The following is a 16,201-nucleotide window of genomic DNA, read 5'->3' on the forward strand; positions in this document are numbered from 1 at the left end:
TTCCCCCCCCCCCATCTTCCCCACGAAGGAAAAAGAGTTCGGGGCGCATGCAGCGAGTGCATAAAGCCCTTGATTCGAGATGGGAGAGTGGCAAAGTTGCACACGTTGAAATGCTCTACGATGCATGCTTGGGAAAAGAGAAAAAAAAAGAAAACAAAAAAGAAAAAAAAAAGAAGAAGAAGAAGAAGAAGAAGAAGAAAAACAGAGCGTTGTTGCGAATGATGTCAGGGGAGTGGCACGAGACCTTTGCGGCGATTCTGCACAGCGGCATGTCAGTCCTCATGCCACATGGAGGGAAATAAGCCATGTGTCGCCGATCTGGTGCAGGGATGCTGCGCAGGTTTCGTCGTATGCCTTGCCATGCATGTCATGCTTGTAATGGACCGAGCAAAGCAAACATAAACCCAGTGCAACATAATAGTTGGTCTGGCAGCATTGCCAAAGCGATGGAATCAGGACTGCCAGGCCCGCCCAGGCAGAGCGTCGGTAGTAGACGAACCTTGATAGATTCAACGCGGCTTGAACTTGTTTCAACTTCAAGCAACATCGACAGCTCTCGGTGGGTCTTGACGTCTTTTCATTTAGTGGCTATGAAGGTTCTTCTTTTTTTTTTCATCACGATTCTTTGCCTCCTGCCTCCTGCCTCCTGCCTCGTGGAGACCTGGCTAGCAGCTTTCTCGCTTACACCGCTTCTTTGTGATTCTATATGCCTCTTCACCCTCTCCCCGCCGTGTTAATTGACACTGCAACTCCCCATCAGGCGCTGCATGATTGGTTATATGGAGCCCCAGGCAACACGCAACGTCACTTACGCCCATGTGTCAGGAAGCGTGCAGAAGAACGGTAATATTAAATAAAGATTACGAGCACCGGCTGATTGATACTCGCTATACCAGCTATTTATAGTGGGAACAGCGGTAGCCCTAAGGGGCTACTGTTCCCTCGGCTACATGTGCCACATTCCACCGGATGTTCCCGATATTACGTACGATTCCACCAGACGCTGGTCAAATATATGTTAGTAATGGGAACTCTTTAGAGTTTATAGTATTCTCTATATAGTTGAAGCTAGTTTGAAGCCACTTCGATAAAATTGCATTGATTTCACCTTGGGTCCTGCAACATGGCCCCGTGATATCTGCCCTCATTCTTGGCTGCCCTCTGCCTTTTGCGCCTCCAATGCAGAGAAGCCGCCCATCTTGCCTGCACGGCAAATCCCCCGTCTTTCTTCGACATGCGGCAGCTTTCTGTGGCATCTTGTTGTCTGCTAGGGTTGACCCCAGCGATCGGGCCTTTCCTCGGCACCTCATTGGCCATCAAGGAGCCCCGTCTGCTCTTGAGCTATTTTGTGGGGCGGGTCAGGTCCGGCCCGTGGGAGAACTATTCCCAAAACGGACAAGACACCCCCGCTGTACAGACTTATATTTAATTTTAAATCCTGGCCTTCTTCTTTTTTCTTACTACATATTTATTTGTCATTTACAGTTTTCGCCATCCCCACTTTTGCGCCTTCTGCCGACGCTACCCTGCGGGTCATGGTCACCCATCATGGTCCCACGCTCCGCAATAATGCCTCGAATGCGAAAAATCGACCAGCCAGCCAACCAGCTACACGGGATCATCGCTCGGCGCGCGGGCCTTGATGGAGTCGTTTGTCACCACCGATGCGGTGCATTGGCGAGCCGAAGGGGGGCGGTTCCCTGGTGCGTCCGGAGCTTCCTTTTTGGGGCTGGCAGTTGGGCTGACGGCATGAGACCGTCCCCTGTCTGCGGCGGTGATTCTTTAGCCTGCGTCTTTTCTCTAATCGACATGTGAAAACGGGTCGGGGGGATGTCTACCTGCGAAGCTGATGGCCGCCAGGGGGGAACGTGGGTCGGGTGCAGGAGCCCGTGTGTTTGGGAGATTCGGCATGTTGGTTCCCATGAGCTCCCGCAGAGCAGCTCCAGCTCATCCGTGTACAAGTTCAGCATAGGCCGCCAGTTGCCAGTCGTATCTTACTCGGCGTTGGAGAGTGCGTGATGAAGCAGCAACAGAGCTTCTAGGAAAGGCTGATGATGATGATGATGATGATGATGATGCGCTGACCATCTAGGAAGGAGAGGCGATTCATCCATCTAAACATCAGCCTTGTGCCTGATGAGCGAGACTGCTGCGTGGCTCATGGGCCGGCTGCGAAACAGCTCAGCCAGTCGCCGCAAACGCAACAAAGCCGCAATGCCGTCTACGCAGAGGAACATGCCCGCTATGACAGCCTCTTCACTATATGATATTCACGCTTAATTTAAGATGAAGAAAGGGAAAATGGAGGGCATCAGAGTGACTTCAAAGGCTACTACGCAAGCAAGAATCGTAAAAGCAAAATGAGTGGGAAGAAAGGAGAAACATCGCTGGGCGAAGCTCCTGCCAAGGGCGTCTCGCTACCAAAGCCCCGGCCGCAACAGGCTTCGCCGGCTTTTCGGTTGAATCCCCTGGAAGCACGTCCTTTATGCTCGATTTGAGCTGGCTGCCTGCTGGCACCCCCGCTACACGGTCATCTGATGACGGGTTCTGAATCCGCATTTGCAGCGTCTTTGGCAAGGTCGACACACGCAGCGTGTCTGCGGAAGTGCTCGAGCAGCGCCACGTTCCCATCTTGGCTTCGTCATCCCCCCCGGAGGCACCCTTCTCCTACCAGGTTCTGCTGCAGGCTGGCCTCGTGGGTGCCCCAGCACTGAGATGATGGTTTCTTTTCAGGGCGGACACGCCGTTGCCGAAGCATGGACATGGGGTCCGCATGAATGAGAGGCCCTCCATCCGCGGTTTCAATCAAGCACCCTCTGGGTCGGCGCTCTCCGCCCACCTGATGCTTCCCCGTACGACGGCGCCCACGTCTTGCTTTTCGAGCAGGGCTAGCTCGCACAAGGGCGAAAGGGGCCTGGGGCTCGCTCCCAACCGAGCGGGATGAGCGGCAACCAGCACGCCCAAAGTACCGCGGCCGGAGTGTAGGCGAAGCAAAACACGTCGCGAGGTGCAAGCACAATCCGCCGCGGCAACTACAAGACCCCATGTCGGTGCCGATTCCCAAGTTCCACGGCGGACAAGACGTGGCGCTTGGCGATGCCGCGTGTCTCTCCGACGAATCTCCCGCGAGGTAAGCGCCGCAAACGTCGGCTGTTGCCCCAAGCAAAAGACTGTTCGTTCAGCACCAAGGGAGGGGCCTTGTTCCACTTGCCGCGGATGCCGTGATCCATGGCAGGCATCTTTCGGCCCAGATCTTTTAACGTGGGTGTAGGTGCGCTCGTCGTTTATCGCCAAGGAACCCCGGGAGCCCAGAGGGAACGCGTGTGCCAAGTTGCGGAATCCGCCCTCGTCACCGGGACGCATCCAACGCCCGTCATCCTCAGCACACCGTGGGCGTGCGTTCTCAAGGGTCGCGAGGACATTGGCCACTGCTTTTGGTCATTCAGAGCAGCTACCCCGACACAGTGTATTGCACGTGTAGCCTCCTGAAGCGTGCCGAGACGATAGCAAGAGCCTGCGGGTTCAACCGCTGCCGTGCTCTTTCCTCGCGCCTGCAAGAAGCTGGCCAGGTGAGGCGCCGTCTGTGGATGCAACCGTGTGGAGGCACACTCGGCCCGAGGACTGACTGCCCCCCCCCCCCAGGCTGTCTCCTGCTCCCATCCGTAGAGCTCGAGTTGCCCGCCGCACGAACGATGTGCGAGCATTGACCTCTTTCTCCGGGACCTGCCTCCACGGCACGTGACTAGACCTCTAGGTTCGTAGCCTCTAAACGCACGCACGATGCAGTGGACATGGGCATGAGCAACCATGGCACTTGACCCACGCCCCGCCCTCGCATAACGCGCTGCGGATTTCGGCAGTTTTCTTGCCAGGCACCGAGGCCGTTGGCAGGGACGCTGGATTCGCCCTGGTGAGCGGCTGGCCATTGCCGACACGCGAGGCCGGTTTCCGCTGGATGCTGGTGAGCAGCCTGGAGCCTGGAGCCTTTTCCGACGGCCCGAGAGAGAGACCCCGGCCGGGCCTGTCTCCCGAGCACATGCGGCAGCGGACCCACACCGCGGCAGGAACTTGACGGGATCCACCAGCCGCAATGTCGCCGCCGACAAGCCGCGCCTGAACCAATCACAATCAACCAAAGCGCCCGGCCGCACCGCCCCGGCATCCACACCCTGCGAGGGGGGCTCGTGAGCCGCCTCGAGACATGACACTCGGTGGCCTCGCACGGGCACGGCAGCGCATCCCTTTGGCTGCTTCAAGGTTGCAGCTTTGCAGCTTTGCAGCTTTTTGTACCGGATCCCGTTTCTGCTTGAAAACCTACCCTGTAGGTACCGTACCGCGTTGGCAACCGGCCCAGCCGTGAAACCCTCGCACTAGGAGTTCCGGCATTTGTAGCACAGCCAATACGCGGCATCGTAAGCATCAATGCTATTGGGTAGATGAACGCCTTTTTTTTCTTTCGTCTGCCTTGCACACTGCCAAGTTTAAACAGCCTGTTGTACATAGTAGGAATTGCCTCGCAGCGCCCAATGTGCCCGGTGGGTGGCGGGCGGCAAGCGCGAAGGAGCTAGCTCCACGTAAATACAGAAACTGATGGTGCTTCATCAGTGTACTATTTCTTCGTCTCTGATGCATCCCTTACACTACGGGTTTCCCATGGCTTAAACCCTGGTCCGTTGCAAAAGCCGCACCTTGGCACAGTTAAAGGGATATAAGGGGGACGCTTTGGACAGTTTCTATCCATGCAGGACAGTGTGCTCCTCCCCCGCAGTCGGGCTTTCCCTTCCGGGGTCTTAATAGAGTTTCTCGACAGGCTATTTAGACTCGGGTTTAAATGACCCCTAGTGTAGTGTCGTAATGATATGACACTCGGTGGTTCTCTTACGGGCTGGGAACGCATCGCCGCCTCTTGTAGGGGGCCGCTTTGGATGGTTTCCGCCGTTGCAGGAAAAGTGTGTTCTCGATAGGGTATCTGGACTCAGGTCTAAATAACCCCCCAGTGTGATATAATACTACGTCAGACATACACAGGCGTTGCTGTTGCGACTAAAAGATGATGACGCCCCACAAAGTGCGGCTTTCTATTGGGCTTCATTCAGCCTTCAGCTTCATACGCCGCGATATCTAACATGACTTGCGTGCATCGCAAGCCGCCGGTCCACGTCTGACACCACCCAAGGACTCGGCAAGACGGCCCCGTCTTTGATGCTCATTTGGAAAACCTCGACTCCTCCTTTTTGTAATACAATGCGCTAAAGTGCAGGTGGCGTAAAGAACCTTGACCACTCCCAGGCCGAATCCACCTCAAAAGCCCCAGTCGGTGGTACAATATATATGCTGCGGCGAAAGCCGGGGGAAAAAAAAGAGGGAAAAAATAAAAACACAGAAATGCCTTGTCTCAAGGTACAGAACAAGGTCGGTGGTCAAGCACCACAAGACATTACCAAAAAAAAAAAAAGGGGAAGGGAGAAAAAAAAAAGAGAAAAAAGAAGAAAAGTCCAGGTGAGGAAACCGCAGGTCATCCATAAATACAAGTGGTAGGTAGCCAAGAATTCGTCGCCGCCCAATGCCCATGTTGTTGATTTTTTCTTCTTCTTCGCCCCTTGGCAACAAGCCCTCAACAACAAGGGAAATAAAAAAAAAAAAAAATAGTCACATGGTAAACAATATTGCTCCGTCAAAACCGTCGAGGCCGAGCTGTCGTTTGGCATCATCATGGTGAAAACCGCCATCGCCTGGCGTTCTCGTCAACCCACCATCGTGTTACAAAGGCGGCCTCTTCCGCCCAATTTGCTGCCGCCCCGCCATACTTCTTCTCTACACTGCGTACAAAGTTCTCAAAGTCAAACGAGAGAACCGCGTCCTTCTCGTGCGGATCCGTCTCGACATTGGTAAATCGCCACTCAATGTCCTTGACCACGGGTACCACCACGCGCCACTGGGGATTCCGCGCGCTACGCGTCGCGACTTGGGCGCGGCCGGTGTTCATGACGGTAAACTGCCAATCGGCTTGCCCCGTGTGCCTCGACTCCCTTTGCAGCGGTCGGATAAGCGACTGGCCTTCGTAGTTGCGAACCAGATCCCGAGCAGCCGCCCTCTCGGACCGAGACAGGGACCCCGTTTCAATCAAAAGGTCCAGGATTGTCGGCAGCACGGAAATCGAATTGACCGGGCTGTCAACGTCGACGGCGGGCAGCGCGGGGTGCGACAGGACCAGGGGGACGTGAAAGTTTCCCACGTTGGGTTGGTAGTAGGGAGTGACCGCGCCCGTCTCGGGGACGGACAGCCCGTGATCGCCGACGAGAACCACCAGGGTTTCGTTGCCGACACCCTGCTCCTCCAGGATTTCGAGGATCCGCCCCAGCCATCGGTCGACGAAGCCGACCGTGTTGACATAGTGGGAAAGGTCCTCGAGCTTGTCTCCGTCGGCTAGCGGCACATACGTTTCCTCGTCGGGCATGCTGAAGGGGTGGTGGGCCGTGCTGGTCAGATGCGTGAGGAAGACTCGCTCCTTGTTCTCCTTGGCCGTCTCAAAGGCGTCCTTGATGTAGTCCTCAACGGCGGATTCGCGCATGCCATAGTAGTTGATGTTTGGCAGCGTCGCCTTGCCAAACTTGGCGTCGTCGCTCTGCAGATACTCCTTGGTGATGAGCTCTTCGTTCTTGTAACCGAGCACGGGCATCAAAAGATCCTGCTTGTCGTAAAAGTTTGTCACCGACATCATGAAGCTGTTGCTCCACTTGTATCCGGTGTAGTCGTCGGTTGTCGAGTCGGAGTCGTTGGAGTGGTCCAGGGCGTTGAAGGCGTTGAAGATGTGCGGCAAGCACGGCTGGTACACGTGGTGGTCGTACTCGAGGTTGAAGTCGGCCACCAGCGGCGTGATGCCGCACAGCGTTCCCGGGAGGCTCTTGAGAGTGTAGGTGCCAGTCGTGTGATCATTGTTGACGTTGACGCCGCCCCGCCGCCTGGTGTGGTTGTGGCTGAAGCCGTCGTCGAAATCGCCAGTGAGAAAGTTGGCCGTCGGCGTCAGGCTGGAGAGCCGGCGCCGCGCACTCTCGGGCAAGACGCCATTCTCCCACGTCTCGGCAAGCTTGTTCCATATTTGGCCGTCCTTCTTGAGCGGGAAGACGTCTTTGCGCGTGCTCTCGAGCTTGATCAAGACGACGTGGCGAATGTCGACACCGGCGAGCTTGCCTCGCAGAGGAGAGAGCAGGTCGTCGTCCAGGTTGGAAACCTTGAGCGGGTCGTTGGCCGCGTTGTAGTGTTGCATACCAGGCTGGTACCAGTCCTCGAACCCGGGAAGCGGCTCGTCGAGTCGGGGCAGCCAGTCCCAGCGGATCGGCTCGGCGAGGGCAGTCTGGTTGTCCCAGCCCCAGCCAATGCCGTGGCCGTAATAGGGCATCAAGCTCGCCAGGGTCGGCGACGAGTGCGCGAAGTCAATAAACGGCAGCAGAATCGGGGTCCAAGACATGAAGACGAGGGAGCCTTCGGCCGGTCGCACCGTCGTCAAGACAGCTTGAGCAACCAGCAAAATGCCAACGACGGTGTAGAGAAGCCACGTCGTCTTGCTTTCGTGCACGGCATCGGAAGCGGGGGCGAGGAGACGGTGCTTGTTCTCCATGTGGTAGTCATCGTCTTCGGAACCGTCCTCCAAGTCGAGCTCCTTTTGCGGGACATGGTTGTACCTGATGCGATTGGGCGCATTCAGGCCGCGGCAAGAAATCTTGCTGAACAAAAAGGTGAAGGGCAGCTTCACAATGTCAATGGCCATGCCGGCCAGGAGGTAGCAAAGGTCCTGGAGGAGCCAGCCGACGACGAGGACGGTGGCAAAGGCAATGGAGCAAGACACGAGCCCGGCGAGAAGCACGGACCATGATGAAGAGTCGCCGGCCAAGCCAACGTTGCGCCAATGAAGTTCTGAGCCGGCCACGACGAAGAAGGAAATGTTGATGGCGGCGAGGGAGTGTTGCACAAGGGTTATCAAGCAAGCCAGGGCGGTGGCCACGAAACGTAGGCATGATACAGCTGCAAAAACAGGCGATTCGGCATCGAGCAAAAGCCGCAGCATGAGCAGCAGGGCGGTGTCCTGAGCAAAGAAGGAAAGGCCCCATCGGCAGACCTGGGCGGGCGGGAGGGCGGCTATGTGAGCATATACATGGATACACTTTGCGCTCAGTATCGACACGGCGGCGATGGAGAAGACGAGTCGTCGGTTGGCGAAACGAGAGGCAACGGCCAAGCAAAGGCGGCGGTTAGTCAGGACGAAGCGTCGACTGGCGAAACGAGAGGCGGGAGAGCCGCCGGTATTCTGAGTGGCATCAGGCATGTCGGCGACGCAACGGCTTCACGTCTGAAGAGGTGTTGTCATGCTCTACAAGAGATGCGGCGGCAGGACCAAAATTGTCGCCAAGGAGCAGAGGACACTGGAAAGGAAGGCAAGGTGGTGATGGAGACTCTTGTTGCCGCTGTTGAAGCGGTCCCTTTTTTTTTTTTTTCCGTCTTGGCCCGTTTTCTTGGTTGTGATTAGGGGAATTTCTTCCTCTCTACAACAGAAAACCGAAAGCAAGGAACTTCCTTGAGAGACCGGGGGGGGGGGGGAAGGGGGGCCCTCGGGTGCCAAGGCCAGATTTTAGAGAAGTTGTGCGGATAACTTGGCCAGAGGGTGGATTGGATTGGATTGGACAGACAAAGGAAAAGAGGACGAAATGGCAAAAGAGGCGAAGCAGCGACAACGTCGGGAAGGAGGAGAAGAAAAAGAAATCTCAGCTGGATCAGGATGGGAGGAGGCGGGAGGAGGCGGGAGGAGGCGAGAGGAGGGCGTAGGGGAGAGGCGGGCAAAGATGCGTGACGGAAGAGACAAAAGGCGACGATGCAAGGCACCAGACATCAACAGGCAAGGCAGGTACCAGACATTAGTAGGTGGAGGAGAGGAGTGGGAATAGCAAGCCACCATCAGAGCGGCTAGCGGCTAGCGGCAAGGCCAAGACCAGTCCAGGCGTCGGTTAGCCTGGCCGGGGCAGGAGACAGCAGCAGCAGCAGCAGCATGCTCTTTCCCTCGCCGACCTCGCCGCCCGCGCAGTCATGGTCATGGTCATGGTCATGGTCATGGTCATGGTCGCGGTCGCCGTCATGATGGTCGTGGTGGACGTGCGCCGGCAGTGGCAGTGGCAGTGGCAGCGGCAGCGGCAGTGGCAGCTAGCGCATCCTCGTGTCTTTGGCGCTTGTCCTTTTCGTCAGTCAAGTTAGTCTGTGCGTGCAACAGAAGGGTGCAGTTTCAGCATACGTGCCCTGCAAGTCTCGAAAAGCCCGGATACGATGAAACGAAAGACGGGGGGCACGCCAGCACGCGTTATGCCGAGCTAGCATGGCAATGCGAGGCACGTCTCTCTCTCTTTCTTTTCTCGGGAATGAATGCTCGTTGGTGGCCATGGCTGGAGCCTGCCAAAGTCAATGGTTGCCCAGCCCAGCCTGCATGCAGCCCTGAGAAAGGGGCCAGACGTTGTCAAGCGGGCCAGACCTGGCTGGTGGGGGGAGGGAAGGGTGGGGGGCTGATGCAAGGGCCAGGGGAAAAGTGAATCGCGACAAGGACAGTGCGGTGCTGCGCTGTGCTGTGCTGTGCTGGTTGCACGTCAGACTGCAGCAAATGTCTGCAGCGGGCACGCGGCGGCCGCACGGTGCGCACTGCCCGCTGCGCACTGCAGGAGCTGGCTGGCCCCTCAACCCCCCCGGCACGTCACACATCCGCCACGCCCCTCCTCTCCAGATCCGGATTTGTCCAGGACCGACTTCCAGGCTGAAGTGTGACGAGCGTGCACCGTGATGCATCAGATGTCAGGGCCTCGGGAGAAGTAATGATGATGGACTTGCGAGCATCAGTGGCAACGCCTCTCTGCCCGAAGCAACCCGAAGCAACCCGAAGCGACCCGAAGCGACCCGAAGCGACCCGAAGCGACCCGAAGCGAGCGGGCTGCATGCACTCTACTGTTCTGCCAGACCGCTCCGTACTCGGTACTCCTGGACCGATGCAGAATATTGCCTGGCGGGCCCAGGAGAAACCTCCGCACCGCGGGCGAGACGTCTCGTCTCTCGTCAACCACGCCGTTGGGTTCAGCGCTCGTGGGGTTCCTTCCCCTGGGCACGGCAGCCCTGCCCTGCCCTGCCCTGCTCTGCCCCGCCCTGGCTACAGAAAACGGGCCCCACACTGTCTGCCAAATGGACCCGACACTGGACGTCGTCCGCCGGAGATGGTGGGCCGTGCCCTTGCTCTTTTGGCCAAGAAAGTTCTGATTGAGCGAGCCCCTTGAGACTATCCGGACCACCCGCGCACCAGCTTCCAAACGCGGCCAAAGCCAGAGAGACGACCTCAGCCTCCAGCTGGCCGTTTTCGTCGTCCGGACGGAGTACTCTGCCGAGGACAGGCAGATGCAGGGGAGGGGTGCGCTGCCGTTGGCGCTGAAGCCAGGAATCAGGAACTTCAGCGCAGGAATCTGCACCAACACCAACAGCTGGAACCCGCCCGCCCAGGCAGCCACGGCCCACCGCGCTCCCCGCGCTTGCCTGGGTTTGTCCCGACGGCACGCGACCCCCCCCCCCCTCCCCACTTTTCACAGTAAAAAAAAACAAAACCAGGCGACGGTTTGTGTGGCTGGTCCCCTCTCCTGCGTGGCGTGGCTGATCGAATCAATCATTGCCCAGGAACCAACAAGAAGTACAGTAGTGAGCCCAAGGCAGGTAGAATCTCGAGGCTCCTCCGTTGTCACTCCGAGTCAGACACGCGGAAATTGCACGCACATCGCTCGGCAGCCTGGTTCTTCTCCTTCTTCTTCTTCTTCTGCTTCTTCATCCTCCTTTTTTTTTTTTTTTCTTTTTTCCTATTTTCCCCCTCCTCAACACTCCTTTTCAGGACCGTGCGTTTGCCGTTGCACAGGGCATGGGGGGCCCCCCGAGCGATGCCGGACCTTAATTCACCAGCCCCAGCCGCGTCCTCTTCTCTTTTTTTTTCTTTTGTTTCTTTTTTTCCTTTTTTTCCCCCCCTCCGCAGGGTTGAAATGAGGCTCATTATTCTTTCATGCACCCGTTGCCGACCCATTGCCAAGAACGGGACAGTCGTGGCGACTAGCGGCTGCGGGCTGAGCGAGAGCGGGCCTTCTGTTTGCCTTCTCTGGGCTTGCCAGATTGGGCCCCCCCCCCCCTCTCTCGTATTGAAATTCGATTGCGTCTTGGCGACTTTCCCCCTGTTTTTACCGCGTCAGCATCAGTTTAGCAGAGGGGCAAGCGGTCGTCAAGCGGCCAGCACCTTGTTCCTTGTTGTGGGAAATAACCACTTGCTGGGGGTTCCGCGGAGTGACGGGCAAAGGGAAAAGGCAAAAGGCAGGCCATGCAAGGCACGTGACCGGACCATATGCGGGGAAAGCGCCGGCGCATCGCAGAAAACAACAACCAGCCGGCCGGCCGGCCGACCGACCCGACTCGGGCTGAACCGCGCCAAAGAAGGCGCCCGGCGCTGAAACGGTCCTGGGCTGAGGGGGCCTTGGTAGTTTGCGCTTGGGGGCTCGCACTCGCATCCCCAAACGAGCACGAGGTCGCGTGACTCGCAACCACGTACGGAGTGCTCCGTAGAAAGCTAGTTGATCTGGAGCAGGACGGAAACGAGGACAAGGACAGGGGGCCAGGGACCAGGGCATAATCACATGCCCCCCTTTCTCCGCACAAAACAGGGAAAGGAAAAAAGAAAAAGAGTCACTTGGGTCCCGGGGTGCTCACGCAAGTGGGGAGGGGAAAGTGCCGACCAGCAAATGGAAAGACGCCAGGCCAGGGCTTGCTATCCCTGAACCCCCGTCCGGCCCCGTCCGGACCAAAGAAGCAGGACGGCATGGTCATGGAGCTCGGGGCCTGCAAGAAAGAAATGCTGGGCTGGGCAAAATGGTGACTGACGCGAGCTACACTACGGAATCAGCGGCGCACCCGGATTTTTGCACGGGGGCGTCATCGAGCTAGTCAAGTCAGCTGGCTGACTGATGACGCCCAAAAAAGAAAGAAAGAAAGAAAGAAAGAAAGAAAGAAGGAAGGAAGGAAGAAAAGAAGAAAAGGTCTTCACAGGGCCCCTTTGGTGCAAAGCCGCCCCCGTGATGGACGTCACACATCTTTGATCATTCATGTCAGCCGTGTTCGTCGGGCGGCTCGGACAACGGCCCCGTGGCCATACCCATACCATACGCGAGCGTCCGATGCGCGGCGGGCCCAGGCGGGCAAACGAACCCCACCCCCCTGCTGCGCCACTGGTCACAGACTCGGATTCGGCTTCTTTTTCTTGGTTCTCTTGTTGATGAGGCGCGGCTAGGATTCGCCCGGCATGCAGCAGCGACCGTGCTAGAAGCTTGTGGAGCGCCGGCCCCGTCGAGACGCGACATGCTTTACAAACGTCGGACCGTGGCCGTCCTGCCTGTCATGTCACACCCTGCAGACAGGCCGATGTATGCTTTGTTCGCGAGGCCGGCTCGCTCCGGTGTCGGGACGGGGCGGCCGTCAAACCGACAGCCAGCGGCAGCATGGCCGGCAAGACAGATGCATGGGCCTTGCGTGTCGACGCGCACACAAACAGTCAAAAGACAGCAATGTAGCCCGAGCCCGCGGCATCCCGCTCCGCATCTTGACCGCAAAAAAAAAAAAAAAAAAAAAAAAAAAAAAAAAAAAAAAAAAACCGTTTCGTGGGAGGTGGGAAAGCAAAACACAAAGTCCTGCCACATGATGGCTGGCATGCCTCGCAGATAAATAGGGCCTGCATGACGATCATCGTTGAAAAAGGGGCCCTCGCCCGGGCTGCACCGTTTTGACGGCATTCAGATCCAAGCCCTGCAATGTATCGCGGTGTATGTAATGTATCTGCGTCGTGGCTTTCCAGTGACCCGGCCATTAGCTCCGCCACAATCACCCAGCACCGCTCATCAAGACCATCGGCATCGCTAGCAAGCGGCCACATCGCGTCCCTAGCCGGTGTGCGCAGTAGTATGTAGTAGCACCTTGACGCTGTGGTGCCTCCCTCCACCAAGACGGTGAGGCCGGTCAAACAACTCCCAACGCGCCCAGGTGGTCTTCCCCGTCTGTCGCCGTGTCCGGCAACATCGCCAGAGCGTGGGGCTTGGCCCCAAGGCCGTCTTCTTTTTTTTTTTTCCACCAGCCCGGCTCGCTCGAGCACGCGGCGACACCTCACCACCGGGCTCATCGGGCGCGGAGAAAGGGAACCGGCAATGTTTGTTCAAATGTCCAGCCGCTGACCCACCCCCCCCATGCGACTGGATGGCTAGCCTAGCCCCAGCATCGCAGTTTGACAAGGCAGATTCAACATGGAAACAGCCCCGGGCGGCCTGCCAACCGGCGAGCACCAAGCCTACCGTGCCGCGCCGTGCCTCACCACATCACCACACGCAGCGACAAGCCGCAGAAACGAAGCAGGCAACATCGCCAAACTGCCATGACGCAGCCGAACAAAAAAAAAAAAAAATGTAGAAAAGGGGACCCAGCGTCCGTTGGGTCCCTCCCGACAGCCCATGCGCACGCAACTCGGCGTTCGCTGCCGTTGACTGATTCCGTACCTGCTCAGCTTGTTGCAGCCGCTCCCACATAGTACATACATACATCTTGCGCCGGCCCGGCGGCTGCTGGAGGAAAACGTGCGGGACAGCCCGCGGTTTTTGCTCGTGCAACACCTGTCTGCTGTCTGCTGCTTCGTCGCGATGGGTCCGCGCGTCGGGGTGGCAGGCGTCTGCAGGCGTCTGCAGGCTAGCTTTTTGATCTTTCCCTTCTGTGTCTGGCGGCCGAGGCGGCGGGGTCGGCTTGCCGTCGTGGTTTCTGGCCGGGGGCGGCGGGGTCCCGTCTGCGGCCTGGCCTGTTGACGCGCGGACGTGTGGGTTGGTGCGCGGGCAACCCAGCCAAGGCTCCATCGGCAAGCCGTGAGGAACACGGGAGCCCGCTGTGCGAAGTATGCATTGGGCGGCGGGTGGTTGCGGAGGCCACTCGGCATCGCAGGCGGGTTTACACGCAAAAAAAAAAAAAGGCACCGGAATGCTATACTGGCCTTGGGAGGGAAACAATAGGGGCGGTGCTCGTGCACAAGCTCGGGATTACCAGAACTAGCTTCGCGCAGGCTCGCGCAGGCTCGCGCATACTCGTGCAATTCTGAATCCTACGAGGCCCAAATGCCATGGGCCGCAAAGCCCCCCGGTGCCTTTTCTGGCCGGCATCCTTATCCTTGCGGCCGTGCGTGCGTCCCGGGACGTCCGTCTCCTTGGGTCACTGTTCCAGCAGGCCACACACGCATTGCAGACTCATTGCCCTCGTGGCTCCGTCAAACCCCTGGCCTCGTTCTCGATCTGCATGTCAAGCACCCTCTGCAGCTGGCCCGGCGGCGCGTCCTCCCGCTCCATGACCACCTCAATCATGGACAAGCCCTTGGTGTCGCTCACCTCGCTGCTGTCCACGATGGCCCTTAGCTCGGCCCACGTCGTGGCGGAGGCAGTGTACGTGTGCTCGGGCGCGCCAAAGAAGCTCGGCGCCTGCAGGTACCGCCACCTGGCGACGTCGTTGTAGCCCTGCTTCCGGCCGTGGATGAAGCGCTCGATCGAGTAGCCGTCGTTGTTGATGAGGACAATGACCACGTCGAGGCTGTGCTTGATCATGGTCGACATCTCCTGCGCCGTCATCTGGAAGCTCCCGTCGCCGATGAAGAGGATCGTCTTGGCCCTCGTGATGCCGTGCCACTGCGACGCGGCGATGAGCTCCTTCTGGGCGAGGGCGGCGCCCTGCGCCGCGGGCAGCATGTACCCGATCGACAGCCAGGTGACGTGGGTAAAGACGCGGCAGTGCTTCTGCATGGGCATTTCGCGCACGCCGAAGCCAGGGGTGCCCGTCTCTCCCATGACAATGTCCCCGGGTCGGATGAGGTTACCTAGGATCTTCCACGCCTTGTCCTGCCTGATGATTTCGTCGCCGGGTGGTGAGCTAGGGTCGAGCAGCTCGTAGTTGGGAATGTCGGGGTAGGGGCTGTAGGACTTGATCCTGCTCACGTCCAAGGCTCTGACGAGGCGTGACAAGACGAGCTGAGCAGAGACATCGCGATGATGCTCGGCCCCGATTTTGATGCCCGAGGTGGTGAAGGAGATCATTTCCCCGCCCGTCGGTATGCTGTTCCACATGTACGTGTTGGTTCCGCTGAAATGGGGACCAAAGCACAGCACCAGATCAGCGGCCAGCACAAAGTCGTGGGCGGCCTTGTGGCCCCATTGCCCCTGGTACACGCCGTGGTAGTTGGGCTCCGTCTCGTCCACCAAGCCTTTGCCAAAGGGCGAGGTAAAGGTCGGCCACTTGGTGGCGGACACAAGCTGCTGCAGGCTGTCCAGGAGGCGAAGAGGTCTGCTCTCGCCGTCGACGTATATGATGGGCTGCTTGGCCGCCTCCATCTTGGAAACCAACCTGGCAAGCACGTCGTCAAGGGCAGGGGACGCCTCGGGCTGGGGTACCTGCACGGGCGTCTCTAACCTGTCGCCGGAAACCAGCACGTCGACCATGTCCACCGGAAGCTCCACGTACACGGGCCGGCACCGCAAGAGGCACGTGGCCAAAATGTCGTCGACTTGCTGCGCGCTTGTGGTGGGATCCCACAGCCTGGTCTGGGCCACAGTGACCTCGGCAGCCATGCGGGAGAAGCGCTGGTATTCGCCGTCGTTCAACGTGTGGTGCATCAAGGTCCGGGTCTCTTGCAGCTGACGGGCGGGGATGCCGACGATGTGCACGACGGGCGCGAACTCGGCATAGGCCCCGGCAATGGCGTTGATGGCAGACAGCTCCCCGACGCCGAATGTGGTCACAATGGCGCCGAGGCCCTTGATCCTGGCGTAGCCGTCGGCCGCGTAGGCAGCGTTGAGCTCGTTGGCGTTGCCGACCCAGGTGAGGCCAGCGGGCTCCACATGGTCCAGCATGGTGAGGTTGAAGTCGCCAGGGACGCCATGGACGGAGCCGACGCCGAGTTGGCGCAACCTGGTGAAGAGGTACTCGGCAAGCTTGACGGGGGCCATGACGGACCGAGACGCGAGGCAACTGAAAACCAATAAACCAATCGACCACAAAAGAGGGCGGGGACTGCGTTTTGCGCTGGTTTGTCGTCGACGGGGGTCAGCTGGGTGCTCCTCGTTTTGATTTTCTCCTTGGC

At 58.5% G+C, this 16,201-nt stretch overlaps 3 protein-coding genes across 3 annotated transcripts; 1 reads left to right on the forward strand and 2 right to left on the reverse strand.

Annotated features, from left to right (window-relative positions):
* Positions 1-5,710: 5,710 nt before the first annotated feature.
* Positions 5,711-8,323, reverse strand: UV8b_07784 (uncharacterized protein; the record flags this gene model as incomplete). The annotated part of the gene is made up of 1 exon (XM_043145281.1): positions 5,711-8,323. One exon carries the CDS (start codon positions 8,321-8,323, stop codon positions 5,711-5,713), a length of 2,613 nt encoding a protein of 870 aa, XP_043001216.1.
* A 1,525-nt stretch (positions 8,324-9,848) lies between these two features.
* On the forward strand, positions 9,849-10,301 carry UV8b_07785 (uncharacterized protein; the record flags this gene model as incomplete). Its single annotated transcript, XM_043145282.1, has 1 exon — positions 9,849-10,301. The coding sequence occupies one exon, from the start codon at positions 9,849-9,851 to the stop codon at positions 10,299-10,301; it is 453 nt and encodes a 150-aa protein (XP_043001217.1).
* A 4,020-nt stretch (positions 10,302-14,321) lies between these two features.
* Positions 14,322-16,067, reverse strand: UV8b_07786 (uncharacterized protein; the record flags this gene model as incomplete). The annotated part of the gene is made up of 1 exon (XM_043145283.1): positions 14,322-16,067. One exon carries the CDS (start codon positions 16,065-16,067, stop codon positions 14,322-14,324), a length of 1,746 nt encoding a protein of 581 aa, XP_043001218.1.
* Between the last annotated feature and the right edge of the window lie 134 nt (positions 16,068-16,201).

Source organism: Ustilaginoidea virens, chromosome 7 (assembly GCF_000687475.1).
Source record: "Ustilaginoidea virens chromosome 7, complete sequence".
Taxonomy (NCBI): Eukaryota; Fungi; Ascomycota; class Sordariomycetes; order Hypocreales; family Clavicipitaceae; genus Ustilaginoidea; species Ustilaginoidea virens.